Consider the following 25,498-nt stretch of genomic DNA (forward strand, 5'->3'; position numbering starts at 1 on the left):
GGAGGGCTCTTGCCCGGCGGCGCCTTCCGAAGCGCACAAGGGAGGCGAGCGGGGCCGGGCGGGAAGCGCGGCCCACCCGGAGCTCCTCGCGTCCTCGTCCTCCCGTGGCTCTTCGCCCGCTTCTTCACGTCCTCCGGCTCCGGTTCTCTCGGCTCCTGCTCCTCCTCAGGGCCGGTTCCTCCCCGCTCCTGCCTTCCAACCAGCGTCTCCCATGGTTGTGCGCCTTTGCCAGGGGCTCGGAGGAGCTAAAGCCAAGAGGGAGGGCAGGGCCCGCCTCCAGGTCTCCGAGGCCCTGCGCGGCTCCCGAGGGGTGGAGCGGAGCCTGCCTGTGGCCCGTGACAGGCCCCACGCTCTACCTGCCCGGGGACTGTCGCTGGAGCCGTCTCGCGTCCAGAGCCCATCTGCGAGGCCAAGGGGCCTGCCGTCCTAGCGCGTCTGCTGTGGGACACCGTCCCCCAAAGCCCCACCAGAGGTTCAGCAGGAATTGGCAGAAAACAGCTCGGAGGAAGTACAGCTGTTCCCTCTGAGGAGCACGCGTGGGGGAGGCCAGGCCCGGGCGACGGGGTGTTCCCGGGCTGTGACAGCAGCATTCCTTTCGCTTGAGGCATCCGAGCCCGAGGAGCGGCAGTTCCCCCGGGAACATGACATAACCGCAGCCGGGAAGGGCCTCCCCAAGCCCGACCAGCGGCCCCGCGCCCCGCGCCAAGGAAGCCCCTTCCCAGCGTGGCCAGCGCCGAGGCCCAACCGCCCCCCGGGCCCCACCGGACAAACACCCGAGCCAACGAGCTGATAGGACGTGTCTGTATTTACATGGTACATCTTAAAGCAATGGCTACGTTGGTCATACATATTAGAAACCATAAAAAAAAGTTAAGAACTAAAATGTACATCATACACTTGTATATATATTTTTTACACAGAGGTAAAAAGGCTTATTATAAAAAAATCAATACAACAGGGTTTTTAGTATACAGGTAAAGAATGAATTATGCTTCAGGCACTTTAATTTGTTAATGTGAGCAAATAGCTGGGGGTGGGGGGGGTGGGGGGAAGCTTCCAAACAAACCTTTTGGTTAATGTTTTGTTACCACAGATACAAAAATAAAATCTGAATAATTTCTCTCAAATGATTGACGTCAGTAGGCAAAGCTGACTGGGAAAATACTACACACTGTTCAGCTGCAGTGTGGCAATTAGAGACGTATTTACATCGCTGTCCCCATGGCTGTCCTTGCGCCCTCAGCCGCTCGCTGCCTGCTGCCCTCACAGAGCGAACCGCGCGGGCGGAGGAAGGTGCACTAGCAGGACTCTTCAGAGGGTGGAAAGGACAGGGCTGAGTGACTCAACGGGGACTCCGACAACAAAAACCACCAATAAAACCCAAAATAACAACCGCGCGACAGGGTAAGTGTGTTCCTAGTGAAATAAATAGGGGCACTTGAACTGAGGTCGGACAAACCTACATTAGTGTTGTGCTTTGTAGAGGAGAGACCTTGAGAGATGCCCTGAGGGAGCGCCTCAGGCGGGGGCCGGGCGGGGCCGGTCTCTCCGCGGGTCTGGCGGGCCCGAGGGTTTTCCGCGCGGTCTCCAGGCTGGGAGTCGTCCTCGTCTCCTCCATCACCAGACCGACGGCTCGCGGCTCCTCGCGGCTCCTCTGCCGAGCTGGAGGCCCAAACCGGTCGCTCCGACGAATGGAAGCGTCTACCGACTAACTCGTGAGCACACGGGGTATTTACACCGACGATCCGGCCAAGGAAATGTGACGGGTGCTCGGGGAGCCGACAACACTGCACGAGGGTGAGCATGGCTGGCGCGTTCCCGGGGTGATTGGCCGACTGGAAAAGAGTCCCTTTCCTTGAAGACTGCGGTCCCGTGTGCAACAGAGAGGGATGGGGGAAGCGGAGACGCGGAGCAGGCCGTGCCCTCGGCCGGCGGTCAGCACGGGAAGGTCACGGCGGCAGCGCAGCCGGGCGGGCCGGGCCTGCCCCCACGGTCCCGCGACGTTCTGATTGTCCTATGCTACGTACCACTCTTCACTTTTCTTCTTTTCTGCAGCAAGGAGATTGGGCTACTCCTTGCACTATATTAGAAAAATACTCTTTTCCAGCTAATGAGAAGCCTCCTACACGGCAAGGCGACAGGTGGACCCAGACTGCCGACCTACCACCTGTGCGCCCGAACTGGCCAGTCTGGGATTGGAGATGCAGGAGAAAGACACTTAGGCATCGGAAGGGTTTTTATATATGGCCTTTTTTTTCCCCCCAAGTATAAATGAAAAAATTTGGTGATGTGAAATTCAGTCCCGAATGAAAACAAATCGGAAACCCACGAACAAAATGCAACCCACCACTCTTCAGGTTTAGGACGTTTAAAATCCCCCCTCCCCCCCCCCCCCCCCCCGCTTTTTTTTTTTTTTACAGATAATCGCCAGTGGGCGCGTGGGAGGAAGCTCCTTTAATTTTATTTTCCACAACCGTAGTGTTTCTCAGCTGAAACTCTTTGGAGAACACAGGTGTGTGTGTGTGTGTGTGTGTGTGTGTGTGTGTGTGTGTGACTATTTCGTTTGCAAAACAACGAGCACAATTTCTTCGTTAGTGTTTTCTTCTAATATTGCTAAGTTTTCAGAAGTGGTGGGGAGACAAAATTTTAAAAAGTTCTACCTTAGGGGGGTACCGGGGAGGCTCAGAGAAGCCCGAAATCCTCCTTTTCTAGCCCTGGTCCATGAGGATGCAGATGCAATGCGGTTTAGGGAATTATCCTGATTCACACAAGTTAAATCTGAAGTTAAGGCTCAATTCTTAGTCATTTTTATGGGTGAATGTGTTGCATCAGTAAAATAATAACAGACGGATTTTGGGGGGGGTAGGGCACAGAAAATGACGATGGGCTGCAGACAGAAACTGCAGCTTACTTGGGAAATTTGGCTTTACAAAAGTTAAAGCGATCTTGTTTTGTGGCAGAAGTCTGTCAGCCAGCTCGCCTCCCGGCCATCGCCTGACTGCAGGTCAGAAGGCTCCTGGCAGGGTTTCATCAACCTGACCTCACGCAGGCGCCAGAAGCGGGGCTCCTGAGCTCGCTGCAGGCCGAACCAGGAGAGTGCGCCGGGGAAAGCCCGCCGCCAGCACGCACCCCAAAGCGGCGGTCCCCACTGCAGGCGCCTGTGCACCAGCAGAGGTGGGGACGAAAGACGTGACATGAACGCACGGAGGAGACCAAGTGATTACGGCTTGTCACTAATACACGAGTGTGTGCACGGGGGCTCCTTTCCATGGACACTGCGTGTGTGTGGGTGGGTGTGTGTGGGTGTGTGGCCGATGCAGTGGGTGGCTGGGTGGGGGTGGCCGGGGAAGTGCAGAGTCCACCAGGCGGGGCTCCCCAGGCTGGTACCGGGGAGCAGGGAGGAAGGGGGGGGAGGAGGGCAACTGAGTCACACGGCCGCTTTGTGCTTCCCCCCGCAGCACCTGCACATCACTCCGCAGTGGTAGCAGGCCCGGAGGGGCAGGTAACAGCACATACAGGGGGCCAGGAAGGACAAGGCAATAAGAGCCATCCACCGGAGGCAGAACTTCTCGTCGCTGGTGTCGCACGAGCAGGGGTCTGTGTAGTCGCCCTCGGGGTCCGACATGCAGTGGTAGAGCATGCTGTCCGCGCACCACATGCAGCTCACCCGGCGGATGCAAGTTCTCACGGCGTCAGGCGCGTCCTGACAGCGGCCCCTCCGGTTCTCCTCGTGGACGAACATGTCCCTGCAGTACTCACAGCGCGAGCGCTCCCCGTCCTCCTTCCGCCGCCGCGACTTGCCCCGGGCCGGCTGGGTCTTGATCACGCCAACCCCACGCCCCTTGGGGTCGTCGCCCAGGCCGAAGTCCGACGAGTCCACGTACGGGTAGTTGTAGTCGTGCTTGGGGACCTCGCCCTTGGCAAAGCGCACGTAGGAGTCGGTGTCGTCCGCGGGCTCCGGGGCCTTGCCACGCACGGGCGCGTGCCGGTAGTCCTCGTAGCCCGTCAGCCAGGTGCGCTCCCGGGGGTTGATGCGCACGATCTCCTCGTCGTCGTCGGGGAAGCTCACCTGGCGGTAGGGCCTGGGCATCGGCTGCCCGGGGACAAGCAAACACACATGGTGTTACAGCAGCCGCAGGGCGGGGAGGGAGGCCGAGGAGGAAACAGCCCCCCACCCTGTGTACCCCTGGCCTCGACAAAGCCATTCCTGGGGGGGAATGGAGGTGGCAGTGGGACCAAAACCAACCAAACACCCAACAGACACACCTGTCCTGTCATTACCGCACATCCCCGAGGTCATAGGGGTATTTCAAGGTGTCATCCTCAACCCATTCCCGGGGCCCCGAAATTTCTTTTCCCCCTTTTGTTGAGGGTATGACCCTCTAAGGTGGGCAAGTGTGTGGACTGTGGGGAAAAAAATGTACTTTGAATATTTAGACCTGAAGACCCCAGATGGAGAAGCGGAACTTGGGAGGCCTTCCCTAGGAAGCCTAAGGTGCCGGGGAGCACGGTCCGGATTTCTGACAGCCTAGCGGAGTTTGACCTGCTTTTGTACAGCATGTTCTTTTGTTAAGATGGTTTTTTTTGGGCAGCCTGGGGTGGCTCAGCGGTTTAGTGCTGCCTTCAGCCCAGGGCGCGATCCTGGAGTCCCGGGATTGAGTCCCACATCAGGGTCCCGGCATGGAGCCTGCCTGTGTCTCTGCCCCTCTCTCTCTCATGAGTAAATAAGATCTTTAAATAAAAAATAAATAGATATAACCTTTATTAAAAAAAAAAAAAAAAAGACGGGCTTTCCCCCCAGTAGAACCAAAAAATATTGGCGTGCACGGCCTGTGGTAAGGGGAGCACATGTGGGTATCTGTGTGTGTGATATGTGCACACCAGGTCACAGTACAGAATGCATTTTGCACTGTGGGTCATGCTCAGAAAAGCAAAAAAAAAAAAAAAAATGCTAGGAGCTACCATACAGGGGTATCTTGTCATCTGGTGGGGAAGAGGCAGGAAGGGTAGGAGTGCAGATCTGCAGGCTGTCTGGGGTTTGGATCCTGCCAGGATCTCACAGATGGTGAGGGGCAAGCTGTAACGTGAGCCCAGGCAGGCCAGACCCAGAGGCCCCCACCGCCGCCTCCTGCAGGCGACAGAGTCATCTCGGAGCCAGTCCTGCTGTGGCTTCTGGCAAGGCCCTGTCCAGGGGGGCAGGCGCTGAACACACGGTTACCAGAGAGACGCAGGTAAGCCTGCCCGTCCCAGGCACCTTCGTTGGGACAGAGTGAGATTTCATACCCCTGAGGTCCTTTGGGTGTGAAGGCTTTTTAAGGGGTGGGGAGAACACAGCTCTGGATGAACCCACTGAAGTAAAATTCAGACTTTGGAATGTCCTAGTAAGTCGCTAAGCCTCAGATTCTTGATCAAAAAGCACAGGGCTAATCTATACACGCTGCGCACCCAGAACCTGTGGCACAGGGTGTGGCTAACACCTGCTGCCGTTATCGTCATTAGGATACTGCCACCGAATTTACCGCGTGGTAATTACATTTATCCATCACTCCCACCACACTGTGCGCTCCTTGAGGGCAGGGGCCACGTCTCACACACACTGCCTGATTCCTATTAGATTCTAGACCGTTTCACAGACGTTGGAAAAACCACAATCTTAAATCAATCAAAACAAATCCTGGGAGCAGAAGAGGCTTTGCTAATTATTCTGCAAAGTAAGGAGAGTCAATTAAGGTCAATTAATTCCCATCTATAGCTCCCGTAATGTGGTTTTTAAAAAGAACATTTAAAAAAAAAAAAAAAAAAAGAACATTTTATGCCAAAATATTAGGAAGCACACAGTAAGATTTTTATTTATTCATGAGAGAGACAGAAAGAGAGGCAAAGGGACAAGCAGGCTCCATGCGGGGAGCCCGACGTGGGACTTGATCCCGGGTCTCCAGGATCAGGCCCTGGGCTGAAGGCGGTGCTAAACCGCTGAGCCACCTGGGCTGCCCAGATTTACAGAAGTGTTTTTTTTTTTTTTTTTTAAATTTTTATTTATTTATGATAGTCACAGAGAGAGAGAGAGAGAGAGGCAGAGACATAGGCAGAGGGAGAAGCAGGCTCCATGCACCAGGAGCCCGATGTGGGATTCGATCCCGGGTCTCCAGGATCGCGCCCTGGGCCAAAGGCAGGCGCCAAACCGCTGCGCCACCCAGGGATCCCTACAGAAGTGTTAAAAAAAATCATTAGGGCAGCCCAGGTCGGGCTCTCGCGTCGGGCTCCCTGCACGGAGCCTGCTTCTCCCTCTGCCTGGGACTCTGCCTCTCTCTCTCGTTCTGTGTCTCTCATAAATAAATTAAAAAATCTTAAAAAAAAAAAAAAGTTCTGTAAATCTAGCTTTACATTAAAAACAAAACAAAAAAATCCCCTCACTGCCCTATGTTGCTTTTTTTTCTTTTCCAAGCAGACTGGTGGCCTCATCACCCTCCACGGGCACCAGTCCATGTCCCACAGATTGGGAACCTGCTCTGCAGAACGGCCACTCGGTAAATATTTGTTGAATTACTGAATTCCAGACTCCAGCTACGTCTCCCCAAGCAAGCCTGGGCCTGCCGCCTGCAATGCCAGGGTGCCTGAGCCAAGCGGACGGCATTCCTTACTCCTGATCCTGGCTCTGGGCTTTCACACAAAGCCAGGAAGCCCTTTGGACAGAGAAGCTCGGGAGGCAGCAGGACACCCTGGGTGAGCACACGCTTGCATCTGTCACTTGTTCTGTCGAGGACTCTAAGCCCTTAGCCTTCTCCTCGGTACACTGGGGAGGGCGAGGACCTGCCGTGGGGTGATTCGTGAGGATTCAACGAGATGAGCACATGAAAGGCTTATTAGCACGGGGTCTGGCACGCGTGTACACGCACACACACGAGGAAGTAAGGAGGAGTGGCTGCCGCCACCATCCATGCGAGAAACGGAGGCTGCCTGGGCTTGAGCGCCGGGGCACGGGGAAGGGGACGGGGACGGGGCCGGTCCAGACTCGGGAGGCATCCACCCCGCACCCTCAGAGGAGCCCAACTGCCACGCACCTGTTCGAGGTGATAGTGGTCCGTGGGGTAGGAGTCGTGCAGGTGGCCCAGGGTATAAATCCTCCGGTGCTCACAGGATGTGGGAGAGGAGATGGTCCGAGTAGGCTGTTCCCTCTTCTGGGAGGAATTAGAAGAACTGTCTGTAGCTGTCTGTGTAGAGGGAGGTAACCAAGGGTTAATTAAAACAAAAACAATAACCAAACCCACATAGCAAACCCTAACACGCCGTCTACCCACACTTGCGGTGTCTTGCTGGACTTCCCGAAATCTGGAGTTTATCTTGGCTGTGGGAGGCAGAAGGACCCCTAAGGGGCCAGATTGTCTAAACATGATGTGGCTGGCTCAAAGGGCAGGGAAAGCCAGCCACCCAACCCTGGAAAGTTGGGTTTGTTTTCTCAAATGTGGGAGCAGTCACCGGGCTTTGCGGGGAGAGGGCTCACTACACCGGGCCTCCTGCGGGTGCGTCCCAGTTCGATCAGGAACGGTTACCCCATCTGCAGCCCTGAGTGCATGGTACTCTGGTGAGTGCAGGGGAGGCAAAAATCAAACCCAAATGTTCCTGTGCGGAGCTAATCCCAGCCTGGGAAAGTCTCAGAAATAAGGATATCTCAAGGGTATCGTGGGCATCGGCTTTCCAGGAAGAAATTTGGTAATCTCTGGGTTGAAGGCAAGCCTTGGGGGTCACTGTGAGCTGGAAAAAGAGAGCGAGAGAGAGGATGGATCGCACGGGAATGACGGTCCCTGCCTGTTGGTGGTTAAGTGCAGATCTGCTCTCCCGCTAGAAGCGATGGGTCAGACTGGAGGCTCAAGGACAATGTCTGTGGAAGGTGATCAGATACTGGGATGGACTGTGGCCACCACCCTTACAACCAGGAATCAGAACCCCTTCCTCCCTTGGCTTCTCAGGATCACAGTTCCTTTTCTCCCCCCCCAAGTCAATGAAAAGGTTTTCCTTGTATCCGGGGGTCCTATTTCTGGCAAATACTAAGGCACTCCTAGCTCTTGCTCCTCAACCTCATATTCCCGTGGTCTCCTTTGCTTATTTATCTATTTATTTATATATATATATATTTTGTTAGCATCCTGTATCTTTTTGGGGGCAAGGGTAAAACAGACAAATGAAAGTTATTTTTATACCCTCACCCCCAACTTCTAAAGTAATGCCTAGAAAAATGGGACAAGTATTTAGGACAAAGACACCTGTATTCCCATTACGCGACTACTGTTAATTTTTAAAACTTGGTGGACATGTGCAGCACCTCTTTGGGGACCCAACCCTTCTGATTCTTTTTTTCCCCCCTCTCATCCTGTTTGGTCCAAGTGATGCAGAGCTGACACCTGTTTCTCATCTCTCAATCCAGAGTGACTAATTCAGATAGAGATTTATGGTCCACTCCGACGCAATAAGAGATTTTTTTTCACTGAGATCAGAAAAGATGCTGTCTTTATCTCTGAAGTTAAGTTCGAAGGGTCCTTCTAGGTCAGAACTCAGGGAAGAATTCTTCCTTGAATCCCAGTAACAAGAATTTTTACTTTTTCCTAAACTCCGTCCTGTTGTTCAGCTCTCTCCGCTCTTGCCTCACGTCTTCGGGGGTACTGACTGCCCCCCCTCTTAATACGCAGGTGGTCGTAGAGCACATGGAACAATAAGGCAAAGAGCTCTTAACTGTCCCGGACTGTACAGGTGCACACGGCGAGCCGGGCCCGGGGAGCACAGGCGCAGGGGGTACTGTGTCCACGTCGCCGGCGGGACAGCACACTGGGACCTGCCGACCCGGCCAGGCGGCCACCCCTGATCTCCACGGCCCGCGAGGGACGGCCATCCCCACACGGCTGCTTCGAGGTCGCGCCAGCCCTTTCCCATGCCTGCTCGCAGAGGGCTTTTGCTGAGGTTCAGGGGTACAATGTCTCCAAGTAAAGAGCCTGCTTTAGGCAAACCCAGGAGCTAAGGGGATGATGTCTCATCATACAAAGGTTCCTAAAGATCTCAATAAACACTTCCCGGTGAGTAGGCACAGGCCCTTCAGCGTGATTCAAATCTCAAGGGCTAAATTCTGAAGCTGCGCCCCGCGTGGCCATCCTCTCTCGGGTTAGAAGCTAGCCTACTGAGCACACACGGTACTGTGCACCTCCGCTCGCCCCCTGTGTTAATCATCTGTTCACTCCCCCACCCTGTTTTCTGTGACCTTTGTCCAGGTTCACGATGTGTAGAAAGGAGGCACACCCGGGTTTCCCTAGCGCTCATCAGCCAACCAGCAATGCCACCCCTAATGCACTCCTCCTACCTCCCCAACCTCGAACAGCCTCTTCCCACCGCACAGTCAAGTGCAAAGCTTCCTGGAAGCCATCAGGGAACGAGAGACCGAGCAGCGCCTCTGAGTCTCTCCTCATCTGATGGTGAATCTTTATGGGGATGCAAGGAGGACGGAGAGCTCTGAGGCGTGCCCACTGCTCACCGCCTTCTGCAGGCAGCGCTGAAGACCATGCCTGGACGGCGGTGGGTGAGCACGGACTCTGGCAAGGAGGGCATGTGGGACAGGCTCCATTAAGGCCGGCGCTTATTCCACATCTACACCATTAGCTAGACCTTGCCACACAGTGAGTGTGACCTACAAACCAAAGCAATGTGCTAGGAGGGCACCTCCAACGAACAAGGGGGGAGATCCTCTTCTTCACATGTACCTTTTCTTTTCTTTTTTTTAAATTAAGTAATCTCTATGCCCAACGCGGGGCTCAAACTCATGATCGTGAGAGCAGGAGTCACATGCTCTACCTACTAAGCCAGCCAGATGCCCCATCCACGTGTACTTCAGACCCGATTCTCCGAGCTATAACTCCGCTTGGAATTGCCACACACACACTGGAGAAAAGCAGCCCCCCATGAGCTACACACAAACACACTCCATCGGATTCCTGGAACGTCGGTTGTTTGTGCACACCAGCCCATGACACCTACCAACCTACCAATCTGGCAGCTCCACCTTCGACTCCACCAGGCTCTGGCTGCTTTTAAGCTCACCTTGCTCTTTCCAGGGGTTGCCTCTTTTGAGGGTTTGAGCTCAAGAAGAACAGAGGTAGAAGCTGCAGACTGAGGTTTCCCCCCACACGGGGACAGGTGCTGCTGCCTCATGGGAGCCCTTGGGTAACATGACCCAGCGAGCATGGCCATCGCCACGTGCAAAACGTAGCCTACGAAAAATCTTGCCTCTGGGTTGGACTCTGACTCAATGCCCAGGCCCATTATTCAAAAGACACCCAACTGAGCAGTTTGTGACCTAATATGAGGTGCTGAACAACAAAATGCAATGGAATAATCTAATGCTAAGTAACAAGGTCTTGGCTCAGGAAGACTGGATGTGAGTCATCCTCTAATTAAAAGTTGTGTGATCTAGTTCAAGGTAAGAAGCTTTGTGTGGCCTGGTGTTAAAGCTCTCTACTAGGGTGGAAAGCTGAGGCAAGACTTTGACAAGGAAGAACCTAGATGGAATAGGAGCGGAGAAAAGGAACACAGGGAGGGTCTCGGAGCAAGAGTCAGGGCATATAAGAGGGGTCCTGCCTACCTTAAAATCAAGGAAAGAGAGACAAGGGGCCTGATCCAATCTACTCTGCCTGTGACACTCATTCCTTCCCTGGAAGGTTTTGGGGTTTTAGGGACTGGGTGCTTTGTGGGCTCAGACACACAAGGTGACGGGCCAGGGGCAAGGCTAAGTGGCTTCCATTCTAGACGCCTGGACAACCCAGAGCAAGGCTCAGAGGAAGAGAAAAAAGGGTTCAAGTTGCCCAGTGAACATCTAATAAAATTCCTCAAAAAGAGCAAGCTTCCCATGGCCAGACCCTGCAGGCATAAACAGTACTTATTTTGAGAATTCAGCTATTTCTTTTAATTCCCCAGAATTTAACAACGAATGAGAGAAAAATACCAGAGCTTCAAAAGTTGACGCAGACTTCTTCCGAATAACTGACTTTAGGGTTACAGTATCGGACAGTCCATCAAAACCCGAAGTGCAAAGGACACTGAGCCGAGGCTGCCTGGAGTGGGTGGAAACCGGAACGAATGGGGGAAGGAGAAGATCCAGGTCTCCCGTAAACCCGTGGCTGGCTCCCTCCTACTGCACAGGCGTATTTTTACAAGACAGGATTTCTTACTCTTGGAACCTTGGCTAGTCTTCCCTTTCCTTGGGTTTCCCTGGGAGTTCTTAGAAGCACATGCATCTGTTCACATGCCCAAGGTCCCGGAATGGGCCTCCTTCATCTGGGAGGCCAACCTCTTTGACCCAAGGGAAGCTCAGAGAAGGAAGGAGGGAGAGAACCAAAAAGCCAGAGCAGCTGAGGAGGCAGTTTGCTTAAATTACCATCCTGGGATGGAATCCTGGCTGTTGACCAAGGGCTTTTGGGGGCATTCAGGGTGGGTCAGATGATGCATTTCAAAGTGAAACAAGTGTTTTCAAGGCTATGTGCATCCCTTCAGCTCCCCTTGGGTTTTCCTACTGAATCTTTGTTTTTTCCAAAAGAAAAGCAGCAGGAAAAGAAGAAAAAAGGAAAAGAAAACGCTGCTTAGGGAAAAGACATGCCCAGGGCTGTTCTTTCAAGGACACTTGGAGTGTGTGTCCTATTCCATCTATCTGTGACTGTGAGGAGGTTGGCAACTGGCAATTTCCTTCTCCGTCTTGGGGATGGAGACAAATGGGATGAACCCCATCTTCAGGAAGACAAACAAGGACAGTCCCTTCATCCCCGTGTCCCTAGGAACACACGCGAGGAGAAGAAAACACAGGACACAAGGAGCAACAGTGTCAGGAGGTTAAGAGGCCAACGTGTTTTAAACAAGACAAAGAAAACTGAAAACTGAAGTTAAGAAATGCTGAAGGAGCCAGACCACCTCTCCCAGAAACCCTACAGCCAGGTTCTGCACAAACTGCAGGGTAGAAAGAGAACGGACTCCAAGCCAGGTTATAGGCCATATGTCTCGGACAAGCTGTTGGATTTCCCAGGGCCTCAGTTTCCTCACGTGTAAAATAAGGGGGAAGGGGGACGCCTGGGTGGCTCAGTGGTTGAGCACATCTGCCTTCGGCATAGGGCGTGATCCTAGAGTGCCAGGATCGAGTCCCACACATCAGGCTTCCTGCATGGAGCCTGCTCCTCTGTGTCTCTCATGAATAAATAAATTAAATCTTTAAATCTTTATGGAATCCTTCCCTTTTATTATTTTTTAAAAAAATATTTTATTGGGCAGCCCCGGTGGCGCAGTGGTTTGGCGCTGCCTGCAGCCTGGGGTGTGATCCGGGAGATCCGGGATCGAGTCCCACATCGGGCTCCCTGCATGCCTCTCTCTCTGTGTGTCTATGAATAAATAAAATCTTAAAAAAAATAATAAAAAATATTTTATTTATTTATTCATGAGAGACACAGAGAAGCAGAGACACAGGCAGAGGGAGAAGCAGGCTCCATGCAGGGAGCCCAATGGAGGACTTGATCCCGGAAGCCCAGGATGACGCCCAGAGCCAAAGGCAGATGCTCAACCGCTGAGCCACCCAGGCGTTCCCCCTCCCCCGGCCTCCCCTCCTCTTAAGAACATCAGAGGTCCCAGGGGTTTGACCAAGACTGTTGCACTTCACTGATCTGAAGGCCACAGACTTCCTTCAGATTGATCAAGTATAATTCTTGTCTTATCTGCAGATGCTGCTGCTATTTTACATTTTTAAAGGGCGCTACCTAGTAGTTATGACCACAATTTGTATTATTTGTACTGCAATCCGCCACCAAAATAGAGCTCAACAGCTGATGCAACCAACGCAATATTCGACCTTCTTTCCATTGCAAGGGCTTCTCTCTCTTTTTTTTAAAAAGTATGTACATGCACTAAATATAAAGTATACCATGCCTCCCAACCTCGGGCCGGGCAACGAGAGCAATGACACGAGACTCTGGACACTTTCTGCTTCTCAGAAGACAGTAAACTGCACAGTTGAGCGCCTCAGAAGGCTTCTGGTTCAGGTGGCTTAATGAGCTGTTGTTTCCAACTCTTCAGTAAAGCACGCCTTTCCCCTCAGCACCTGCTAGACCCACAGACCTATGGCCAACCCTTTTTCCTTCACTAAACAGGGCGTTGTCACCCATTTTGTCAGCACGTCTTTGGGAACAGGTAGCAACACTAGCTCACCTGCCCTAAGGGCCTACAGAGGTTCCAGGTGTCCTCTTCTAAAAAGGCAAGAAATCAGCCAGACACGGGCTCTTGCGTGGCCCCAGCAGGCAGGCAGTGTAGGTCTAAGAAGCAGCTGCAGGAGCGGGGGAAAGACAGGACTCTGTCCTCAGACTCGAGGACATTCTCCTCTCTGGGACCCAGAGGATAAAGTGGGCATTCTTTCATTGTGAAGAAACAAAACAAAATTCCCACTCATTGAAAATAATAGTCTTTATGTCTCTAAATTCTGAAGTTAGGTGAAATTTTACTGTGAAAGGAAAGGACTCTGATACACACACCCACAGCTTGGCTTCGCTGGAAGGGCTGAGGGGCTGGTAGCAGGGAGGCGGGGCTTCAGGGAACCCTGAACAGGTATGAGCTCTGTATGAAGGAGTCAAACGGAAAGAGCAGTATCCTGCTAGCCACGGCCTAAAGAGACGAGATGCGATGCATATAAATGAAGAAAGACGCAAGTGGGAGGGCTACCAAGTGCCTTTGGGCTTCCTGAGTGGAGAGCATTGCCAAGCTTTTGTCTGAGCCCTAGACATAGTAATTGCTTTAATTTAGCCACCTAGGTATCAGGCGTTGAATAAAAAAAGATCCTCCCCTTCCTAGGCAATGTGAGCTTGATAGTTACTGTCATTTAGAAGATAAAGCAGCTCCCACCCATCTTTCGGAGACCTTCCAGCCACCCTGCGCAGTGCTGGGTCTCAGCCAGTAGCAGTTACGGGACCTGCTTCCTGGTGTCGACCACAAAGCCTATGGCGGCCCCTCCCAAAACATTTTTGCTTTTCTTACTAAACCACCAGAGACCAGTTTCACTAGCTGAACTCCGTAGCAGTAGCCTACGTTTTCAACCTACTTTCTCTTTTATGTCGCCTCTCCGCCATCCTACTCAGCCCAATCCCTGGACTCCAGAGGCGGAGGCAACAGGAAACAGCTCTGAGCAACTGGTCATCTACAATGAGACTGAGGCTTCCAAGCCGGGCCAAGGGGGGACCTCGGGCCTCCGCCGAAGCTGAAGTAGTTTTGAGCCGAGGTGCTAGTTGAAGAGGCCATCGTTCAGGAAGCTGCTCTGCAAGTAGGGGATCTGGTGTATCTAGTAAGAACAATTTATTGAAACTTAGTGAACAAACACTTCCTTTTCTTAAAATTCTCTGAAAGGCGACAAGCAGATGTGAAGTTTGCATTCTGGGTGGGCAGAGTATGGAACTGAGTCACACTGAGCCTTGGTGATTTTATCTGCAGAAACGGAAGTGTCAGTATGTCCCTCACAGGGTGGCTGCGAGGACCAAGTACAGTCACGTATGTGGGAAGTGCAGGGCAAGGTGCCAGGGGTAGCTCCACACCGCAGTGCCTTGCCTTCCCCTCCCCTGGGCCAGCAAATAGAGGCTCAAAGGAAATACATTCACCTTTAGAAGGGTTTTTGTTTTTTTTATTTTCTTGAAGATTTTACTTATTCATGGCAGACATAGAGAGAGAGAGAGGCAGAGACACAGGCAGAGGGAGAAGCAGGCTCCATGCAGGGAGCCCGATGTGGGACTCGATCCCGGGTCTCCAGGACCACGCCCTGGGCCAAAGGCAGGTGCTAAACCACTGAACCACCCGGGCCTCCCCACCTTTTAAAGGGTTTAAGTCCAAAGGATCAGTGACTCACAGTTAACTACTCGCAGAACCAAGTCTGGAATAAAGGCCTCTCCTTAGCTACCAAACTCCACACACTCAGGGGTCACACACCACTTTGCAGAAAATCAGTAAACGAACCCCACTTACTACCAAATTGGTAGGTTTACCTTCAGTTTTAATGTCAGGATGGATTAGTTGGGAAAAAACTTTAAGAAAAAGGAAACACAGCATGCTGCAATCTTCTGCTTCTGTAACTGAAAACTTAATAATTACAAAACACAATGAATTCATTTTTTTTTCCTACTAAAATCAAGAATGAGGGACGCCAGGATGACTCAGCGGTTTAGTGCCTGCCTTCATGCCCAGGGCGTGATCTCAGGGTCCTGGGATCGAGTCACGTCGGGCTCTCTGCATGGAGCCTGCTTCTCCCTCTGCCTGTATCTCTGCCTCTCTCTTTCTCTCTCTCTCATAAATAAATAAATAAAATCTTTTAAAAAACCCAAGAAGAATGAAAGCAAGCACAACTTGCGAATACTCAAAAGCCCATCTAGGACAATAAAACAAATTGCTTCTTAGTACTTTGGTTTCAAACGTTTGCTCTAGCCATGGTTTATAAAACACCTGGGGTGGATGGGAGGCGCCTGGGATGTCATTAGGGACAACTGCTCTGAATAGCCAGAAAGTAATAAAATGCAGCTTGTAGTAAACAGGATGTCAAGGGTTCAGGCATAGGGCATGAGGAAGGACCAAGTTTTCCAGTCTAGGCAAAACATGGCTGGAAGCGGACGATGTTGTAAAAGCCATGACTTTTTTCCTATGTGAAGGAGGGCTGCCTGCCTAAAGTATGATGAAATGCCAAACGTAATCCAAATACCAGCCTTCTTCAACCGGCTTCTAGGAGAGATGTTAGACCCACGCACAGTGACGCGGGTTATTCTTCCCAATTCTGCAAAGGATGGAACACAGGTTAGTACCATTCTAGGTACACGGGAGAGAAGTGATCTCGTTACATAGGACGGATGCCTTGAGGCACAAGGCTTAATTAGGAATTGCAACTGAGAAGGGCTGCCCGAATCCAGAAACAATACTCGGGTGGTGGTAGTAAAAACCTAGAAGGCAGGGGAAAAAACAAAATCGAGACCTTACATACGGTAGGCTTTCCTATGGTCAAGCTTTGAGGTGCTATTTTGGGGGACCGCTGGGCTCCAAGTCTGTCACATGAATGGGCCACACAGGGCACCGCTCATATATTTATCCTCTTTTTTTTCTCCCCTTTCCAATTTGGGTCCAAGAGAACCCTAAAATATAACGCCTGTATTTGGCTGTTGTCTAAAAAATAGAACAGCTGAAATATCATAAATATAATTGTTCAGCAGAGGAAGAGCAAAATAGCAGTGGTGAGCTGGAAAGGCTGGGGGGTGGCGTGCACGGCTCCTGTGCCATGAGCTGGCCGCGGGGTCCTCGGCAAGTCACCCGGTGGACTCTGAGCTGCTTCCACGGCCCAGGCCGTAAAATGAGGCGAAGCCTATTTCATCTGCCCGAAGGAAGCAGGCTGGCTCATGTGATAGGAACTCCAAATCCCTTCCAATTCTGAGACCTGTAATTCTAAGGAGTTGGCATGTCTACCGCTAACCTCGCCTGCCCGCAAGCCAAACATTTCCAGCTAATTATTTGCACGGTGGACATACTGCTTCCCAGCACCAGGCAGAGAAAGCAGAGCGAAGAGTACCTCAAGGGCTGCTGCATCTCTTTAGGTCTTTAAACCCTTGACAAGGGGTAACGAGGATCGCTGGAACTTCTCGATTCTACTTTCTCCCTTGACCTCCTGGCCCCTGTGCTGAGAAAACCCTGGCATTCTTTTTTTTTTTTTTTTAATCAATACACGTTTATCATTTAATATCACCAATAGTAGTTTTGCCCCTCCCTATCTCTGCCTGTGCACCAGAGAAAAACACACTTCCAATTCAAATCCTTGTGGCTCCTTCTCGTGCTTCTCTCCAAGTTTTTGTTTTCTTTTAAAGATGTATCTATTTATTTGAGAGAGAGAGAGAACAGGAGAAGGGGCAGAGGGAGAGGGAAAGTATCTCAAGCAGATTCCCTGCAGAGCGGAGAGCTACTGGCAGGGCTCGATCTCTTGACCCGGAGACCATGACCTGAGCCAAAATCAAGCGTCAGACTCTTAACCGACTGAGCCACCCAGGTGCCCCTCCACTGTTTTTAATGCTGTGTGGTTCGTTATATAGGATTTTTTCCTGATTTGCAGAGTTAGTTATTATTTCAGGACTTCTTATTATGGAAGATGAAGACTTAGCTATTTTATACACCCCCAAGTATCTGTCTATAAAGCAAATATTTCCCTAATCCTCCAGCTTTAGAGCCAGAATCCAGCCACTCAGCACAATGACAGCTGAAGCAGGGACAACACTTGACTGCAGATTCTAGATTAGCCTGCTCTAGAAGTATGTGTCCATATACACTACAGCTGCGTTCTCCCCAGATCGCATTAAAATTATCCTTGTCTATCTATGAAGATGCTAGTAACAATTAAAAAATAATCTTAGACTCTGGCAGCAATAAATAAACCACTGGGTTTTATGGACCCAACCCTACGAAACAGGATTTGGGAAAATTCTTCATTAAATGGCCATAAAACACAGAGCGGTTCTATACAGTCCATTGTTTCTACTTCTCCTCTCCCCCCCCACCCCAAACCCCTTTTCTTGTACATTTCAAATCCTCTGGCCTCGGAGTCCTCAACTGTGGGAAGCTGGGAGGAAGGGAGTCCTAAGCTGGGGACCAAAGCAGCTCAGCCTATCCAGGGAGCTAAAGTGTTCCTATCTCAGGCCGACAACGGGCCTCCTCCGCGAGATACGCCAAAGCACATGTCTTTTCTGCAGGACAAAAGCACAAGAGCGGGAACAGACTTGAGGGTCTCTCCATTCCGTCTCCCCAGCCCTGAAATGAAAGAAACTAGAAGCTGTCGGTCAGAGGCACCAACAAGAGTATGCCAACCCTTAGCAATGCCAAAAAATACTGTTAAACAGAATGCTAACCTGTTGTTGTTTTATATTTTTTGCATTACTCATCTTCCAAATTTTACCAAATGGCTGAGACCTGATACCTGCATACGTAATGCCAGGCACACCCTTGCCACATAAGTATTTGTGTTCACCTCTGCCAGTCACTATGACTGAGGTCCCCATGAGCAGAGGGCCCGGGGTGAGACCGTGTTGCAAGGGGGAAAGAGTCAACGGAAGGGCAAGAAGCCTCAGGAGCAGTCAAAAGCTTCAAGGGACTGACAATGCTAATTGTTCAGCTCCTCTTTGTAGACACAGCAGAAAACACAGCTAGAAAAACAGGACACAAAGCTACCAAGAATCCCTGAAAAATCACCCAACTTTGCAGGGCCTCCCAGGATAACAATAAGGCAAATGAACAGGGACGCCTGAGTGGCTCAGCAGCTGAGCATCTGCCCTCGGCTCAGGGTGTGATCCTAGAGTCCCGGGATCGAGTCCCGCATTGGGCTCCCTGCATGCAGCCTGCGTCTCCCTCTGCCTCCCTCTCTCTCTCTGTGACTCTCATGAATAAATAAATAACATCTTAAAAAAAAAAAAAGGCAAATGAATACAATACGTAAACCTCTGACTGTTACACACTGTATCTGAGGTTCAGATCACCTGTTTATAGAGAACTTTTAGACCAAAGCTTTATAGGATTGCTGAGACTATAGTGGTGAATATCCTGCTTCTAATTAGATAACGATTCAGTCATTCAGCAAATAAAAAATTTAAAAACAGAAAAAGGGCAGGCTTTCAAGTGGCAGGACAGGAATCGCCATCTGAGTGCTTTGGAATTTTAAAGGAGACCAAACAACTGTAACTGACGGGAGGGAGAACTATTAGGACGCAAGAATAAATCAACAGCCCAAACTCAGAAAATCAGAACGGCCACTCATCGGGAGCCTCTGCTGGTGGCTCTGGCAGGAAGCACGTGGACACAGAGCAGGCTGGTGGCATCGGACAGAACGGACAGGCACGGGGACACGGCGGGGGCGACGGCAGGTGGCTACGTGTGCGCGCGCGCTCATCCACACACCAAGCAGGGCACTGATGTTCCTCTGAGGAATCACAGCCTGGTTTCACAATCCTGAGGAGTCAGGAGGACAAGCTGGTTTGAGGGGTCAGCAGGACGGCTGGGAAAGTGTGAGCAGGGACAGCCCGCGCTCGGTGAGCGCCCAACAGCTCCAGGGGGAGTTGGGGTGTCTCTTCCTCCACTGCTTCCCACCGTACAACACGCATCAACACACTGTCTGCAACGTCCTGTGCTCCTTCCTGCCCCAAGGAATCCCCTGAAGCAGACGGAACCCCCTGGCGCTCGGGGCAAAGACAGACCCCTCCACCACCATTCCTCAAGTTTCAACCTTACACACACTGTTCTCCCAGAAAACCCTCATAATCCTGGTCCATCGTGTTGTTCAGAAGGTCTTCTCGCTGTTTATACTCTATCCGTACTGCATGAGCCCCAAGTTCTCAGTATCTGTCCCATCAAGAAGTTTTAGATGACAAGAAGCTTCGGGAAGCCGTGGACGGTGCAGGAGTCCGTGGGGGCGCTCCCTGGGGGGCTCGGACACCTCACATCAGGTGACCCTCCCGTCCTCCCCGTCCTCACAGTCAAAGGCCTAGGCCAGGCCTGCTTGGGGGTGGGAGGTGCTATTATTAATAGGTCCTTGTTTGTCAACAGATGCTACAAAGGCAAACAGACTTCAAGGTCCACCGGGAGGCAATTAAGCGCGGCTCCTGGGGGCCCGCGGGTGCCTGGCACCAGGGGCTCCGCACACTCGCTCCGGACCTGGACCTGGACCCGGAGGGCCCCGGCCTCCATCACCCTCTCCCTCCCGCCCGCGCCTCTATAAATCACTCCTGGCAGGTAGCTGGGAAGCAGCTGCGAGGGACAGCTCTGCTCTGGAGCACAGGAAGCCACCTTTTAACCCGCCTGCTGTTGTTTGTCTCTCGAAAAACGTGACAAAGGAACAGATGTAAGCAACATGCCAACTGCTGAGGGGATCTGCGGGGCGCTGGAGGAAGCCTGCTCGGCCGCCTCGCGCCAGCCGCTCAATGGGAACGCGGGAGCTCGGCGCCTGACGCCCCCACGCCCGCGCTGTTCGCGCCAGGCTGGGCTCCGCGGCCCTCGGGCAGCTCGCCACCGTGTCCCCTGCCAGCGAGGAGGCCCCTTCCCGAGCTCGGTTCAAATGCCTCCCCCCAGGTCCGGGTCGGCCTCCGTCCTAGAGGCCTTCTCGGGCCCTCCCGGTGGAGCACCCTGGGCCTTGCACTGGGGTCCTTCCCCCAGCCTCCCGTGGGTCACTCTCCGCTCTGTGCAGACCATCCTGCTAGCTCCACGAGGGCTCGAGGCACAGGTTACACGCCTCTATATTCCCAAAGTCGCATTTTTCAAATTCCTGGTTCCATGATGAGTGCACTGGGAAACACCTTCAAAGGGCTGAGGCCAATATTTAAAAATACGAAATAAAAACAGCTTATGAAAGATACTTGGGGTAAGTGAAGAACTAGTGGGGAATTCTTAGATGATATAAAGTTCCTATTAACCTTCCTAGGTTACAGTCATGACGTCGTGCTTCGTAAGAGAACGCCTTATTTCTAGGAGATGCATGCAGAAGTATTAAAAGAATTAAAGCACTGAGGTTGAACTCGTTTTCAAGTGGATCTGCAAAAACGAGAACGAAAAACAAAAACCGAAACCACGTGCGTGTGCATGGGTAAGTACACACATGCACAGGGAGAGCAAATGGGAGAAAATATTTCCACCGCTGAATCTAGGTGTTCACCGAGTTGTTCTTTGAATTTTCCTGCGGTGCTTTAAAAGACTCATAATAGAAAGTGGAAGTAAGTGAAATGGAAGAGGAAAAAAAAATGAGAACGCAGAACACGGAAGTATGATCTGGTTTCAGGTGTCTACGTGTGTGTGTCCTGGGCTATAATGTAAATATTTCTTACTAGTGGGTCAAGGAGAAGAGTTGGAAAATGTTGCCCTACAGCTTCCTCACCGCGCCAAGCACACTGCGGGCGTGCAATGAACTATTTGTTAATTAACTTCTAGAAGCATAAGACTTCAATGAAGAAGCAAGCTGAGGAGTCATTTGGTTTCCAGTCATATCCCATTAACTCAAGCTGTGTCAAAACATCCAAGCCTTTTCCTGCCTTAGCATACCTGGGCCTAACCTCAACTCAGCCCTCAGGCTGTTCTTTTTGGACATTTAATTACTCATCAGAAAGGCTATTCTGGGCTTTCCCCTCAGATGCCAGGGAGGGGGTTGTTTAAACAGAAGACTGAGTTGGGTGACCAGGTGTCCTGCAGTTTGCCTTGATTTGAAGTGTCTTGCACAGTAGGGAAGACCATGGACAGATGAGGGAGAGCAGATGCTGCTGTGCCATGTGGCTAATGGGACCACGGCAACATGGGCTCGGCTAGCAGAGCAAAGATCGGGACAAGACGGAGATCTCCCCTATTGGCATCCCAACGGCAACAGCAAATGCCGAACTCCAAAGTGTCTCTCACACCCTTTAACAAAACCCCTCTCTGACTATTCACCAACTAATCCGGAAGCAAAGGACAAAGGGAACTTACTGTAAAAACGTCATCATCGCCAAGCTCAGCTTCGTTATGGATGGTGGAAGATGATGTGGTTGAACCTAAAAAGATCAAAAAAAAAAAAAGAAAAGAAAAAATACAGTAGAATGCATTTCCGAGGATAAGTCAAAGCCAATCATTTAAAAAGAAAAAACGTATTTTAATGAAACCACACTCCGTTCCTTTTGAATGCGAACATCAGTAGACACACATGACCTGGGAATTAAACGTTTTTCGTTCACTCTTCTTTAACAGACTCTAGCTAGGATGCCCCGGAAATCACACCTGCCGACTGTAGCTCTCAGTTAATCCCTCAAACTTCTGCAGGGGCCACTGGCAAAGAAGCACCCAGAGAGGCACCTCGAGTGGGCAGGGGAGCCAGCCCGCTGCTCCGAAGCACAGTGGCCCCCAGCTGGGACCCGCCACAGTCTCCCCGTCGCCTGGACTTAGCTTTCTGGTCTTTTCTTCTACCAACAAGAAGGGTTGACTGGACGGTTACGACTCTTGCTCTGGAATTCGACACTGGACTCAAAAACCCAGATGGTGGGAGATGCCTTCTGAGCTGACACCCACACAAAGAGGTTCTCTCTCACAATGTTGGGGCATCGGTGAGTTTCCTGTTTCTGCAGGCTGGAAATCTGGGCTCATGCCAGAAAACACCATTTATTCTATCATGGAATGATCTGGGCATTTAGGGTATTTACTTGTCCATCTCCTTCTTCACTCCGGTATGCAGATCCATGTAACTTCTCTCTCTTCCCCTAACAGTACCCAATACCGTGTGGACCAGCTTAACGGACACTGTTAGTAGCCAAAAGGAAAAACATATTAAAACCTGCCCAAGTGATAGGTATACCGAAAAGGAAATTTCTTCTCTATCTCCTTTTCTTGGTTAGGTCTTTCAAAACGTGCATCTGGAAAATATTCTGCTATTCCATACAATTGGAATTAGAAGTATTGCTCAGAAAGGGATGCGAACGATTTAAATTTCTAACAAAGAGGTTGCAGGAGAAAAAAGAAGTCCCCTGTGCAATTACTACTGATCTTTCAGGAGTTTGCTCTACTTGTTCAATTCTTCCAGTCGATTGGCATTTGCGGAAAGTCTCATAAAAAACCGCGAGGTAGGGCATATACAGAGAAAAAAAAATTACAAGTGAGAGAATCAAATTTGTGTGTAGCTTCAGTGAATGGCATACAGCACAATTCCATCAATAACATAGGAGCTATTTTCTCTGTAAACGTCTAAAAGCTACGTTGAATAACATTTTAAACATTTGCCACCTTATGTCAGACCCATCGTGTGAACTCTGGTCTTTACTGCCTTTCTGGCCATCACATGGTTGTAGCCAAGAGGCTCGTGTTCTAGCCAGAACTCTCTTACTACCGATGTTAAGTGAGTCTTCTTTACAAGATTTGCTTTTTTGCTCTCACCCCGAATCCACAAAGGAGAAAATGCCATCCGAACACTTCAATTCTTAAACAAATGCAGCACACGTTCTTCTGTAATTAACCTCTCCGAATTCTGAATCCGGCTTTCGCGTGCCTTGCTTATTTCTTTCTTCAACAGGGTCCTGGCCATGGCACTTTCCATTCTCTGAATGGATAACTGAACGTGGTGAAGTGCGGACTCCAGAAAAGCCCACGAGAACTGACTGCCCAAGAGCCTTCCAGGCCACAGTCAAATGCAACGTCTACTACCCAGTCACCCACAGACTTAAGGCCTAGACCAAGCCAGGGCTCCAGGAGTCACAAATCGCCTTCCTTTTCGGTGCCAGCCAAACACCCTGGGCTCTCATTACAGGAAGGCAGTGGGAAGATCTGGCGCCTTCTGGGCCCATGAGAATCCATTCTCCATTTCTGAGCCCACATGGACCAGACCAAAGCCATTTCAATAGTCAGAGAAAGGTGACATCTGTCAAGCCATTGACATGCAAGTCCAGAACTTAGCTTTTCAGAGCAGAGTCTACAAACCAAATGGGATCACCTCTTACTCTGAAACCCATCTCCTTACCCCCTATACACTGTCACTTTGCAATTGTTCTCTGTGGAGCTTCCTGAAGTTTTGGCATCTACTGACCGAGCCCCCAGGGCTCCCCCAAATAAAGCACAAAGATAGGATGGCAGACAACTGGAATAAAAAAAGACCTTGGAACATTCCCATTGTCCCCTTAAGAACACAGTGACAAAATCCAGTACCTTCTATGAGGTCTTCGATTGCTTTCCTCACTCCCCTGTCAAAGGCTCGAGCATCCGCAGGGCTTTGGAAAGTAAGTCCAAACTTCCTATTGTCGACCTTCCAGTGATGAAAGGTTGGGTTGGCTTTGGTGTAGACCAAGTCCTTTCTTACATAGCATTCCAATACCACCTGAAGGATCAAAACGCACAGGCTGGTTACTTGTGAAGCAGACACGATGGTGTCTGGTTACAAAAACCCAACTAGGAACCATCCATCGTTGCTGGCAACAAACGAAAACCCTCCAATCCCTGCCTTCTCTCATCTGTGAATCTCTCCATCTTGAAAGAAGCTTTTGCTTGCCTCGTGGACCATCTGCTCTTTGCTGATGGTCCCCCACCCCGTTCGCCTTTGGTAAGCCTCACTGTACCACTTAACGTCCTAATTCTCCATCATTTTAATTCCTCCCGCCCGATTGTGGGGGGCACTACGCCAAGGCCCAGCTCTTGGGGGCTTTGCTCCTGTTTCAGGTCTATTACTTCTATGTCAGGGCCTTTGTATTCATGGCTCTCAATCTTCCCTCTTCTGTCCTGATGGGTGTTTCCCAGTGACTTCACATGCAACATGTTGAAAAAATTAACTAACCTGTTCTGAAATTTCTGCCAACTTCCCATATTTAGCAATGCTGACCTTTCTCTGTTCACGCTCTCCATCTCAAAATCTCCACGCCTGTCTCCGTCTCTTCTGCTTTCTCTATCTCCTGTATTACTGACCACTAGGTCCACTTCCTTTTTACTTTATCTTGTGTATCAACCTCATTTCAGTTGCTCCCACCCTGTAAACTTTGATCTGCATTATTCTAACAATCACGTTTCTAGTGATCTAGTCCCAGAAATGCCTTTTACTAAAGCTGTGACCTGGAGCTAATTGTTTCAGACCCTTGATTTTTTTTTTTTTTAATCTTTAAAATGGAAATAACGCCAATGCTATCAACGAGAGAACACAGACACCAACATGCTCGGAAAACACCAAATGAGAAACTTAACAGGGTCACACTCGTTTCCCAGGATATTCCCACCATCACATTTTACTCTTTTATTTATTCCAGTTCTTCCTGTGACCTTCACAATTTGGTACTTGATTTCACAGTATTTTCTAACAGTTTCATGTGCATTAGCCTTGTGCCCTTAACCAAGCTGTAAAAGATCAAGATGCATTACAAAATAACTCCATGTCCAGCACAGTGCTGTTGCTGATAAAGACACCAGAGTTTAATATTATATAATAAAAGAAGCAGTGCCGTCATGTGAATGTAAACTTCATTCTTTATTCACACACACACACACACACACAAACCAAAATAGGGACAGTATTTACTCCTACGGCTTCATTAGGTATACTAAGATGATTTTGCTAAGTTTTCATTGCTTTGATCTTGTTCTGGCAAAGCTCCACATTTAACAAAATCAGACCTTATTAATTTTAGACTAAGCAGAGGGAAAGAGTAAAAGCCCTGCCTAAATTAGTATAAGTTCAAATTAGAGAGTAACTTTAAATGCAGACAAGTTTCAAGAATACATCTAAGCAAACAGAAATTAAGCGCTGCCTAATAAATGGTCCCCGACTTAATAAATAGATGAGTATAATGGTGACATTGGTATATCAAACGGAGATCCCAGCAGTTCACTTTATCACATTGTATTGAAAGAAGACAAAAGTCCCCTCACATAGTTCTATTTATGATTAAATTGCTTATTATGGCCATTTTTCTCTAAGAATAGTGCAATGATTAAATGTCAGCCCAGCCCCATT

At 50.4% G+C, this 25,498-nt stretch overlaps 1 protein-coding gene across 5 annotated transcripts in view; it reads right to left on the reverse strand.

Moving 5' to 3' along the window:
- Positions 1-787: 787 nt before the first annotated feature.
- Positions 788-25,498, reverse strand: part of SPRED2 (sprouty related EVH1 domain containing 2) — a 114,953-nt gene continuing 90,242 nt past the window's right edge. For all 5 annotated transcript variants that reach the window (XM_072768633.1, XM_072768629.1, XM_072768632.1 and 2 more), the window contains 4 exons: positions 23,710-23,878; positions 21,511-21,575; positions 7,062-7,211; positions 788-4,093 (listed from right to left, as the gene is read on the reverse strand). In XM_072768633.1, coding sequence (XP_072624734.1) covers positions 3,428-4,093; positions 7,062-7,211; positions 21,511-21,575; positions 23,710-23,878 — 1,050 coding nt within the window. In that variant the 3' untranslated portion in view covers positions 788-3,427. The remainder of the gene's footprint in view (positions 4,094-7,061; positions 7,212-21,510; positions 21,576-23,709; positions 23,879-25,498) is intronic.

The sequence above is a fragment of the Canis lupus genome, chromosome 11, assembly GCF_048164855.1.
Source record: "Canis lupus baileyi chromosome 11, mCanLup2.hap1, whole genome shotgun sequence".
Lineage (NCBI taxonomy): Eukaryota > Metazoa > Chordata > Mammalia > Carnivora > Canidae > Canis > Canis lupus.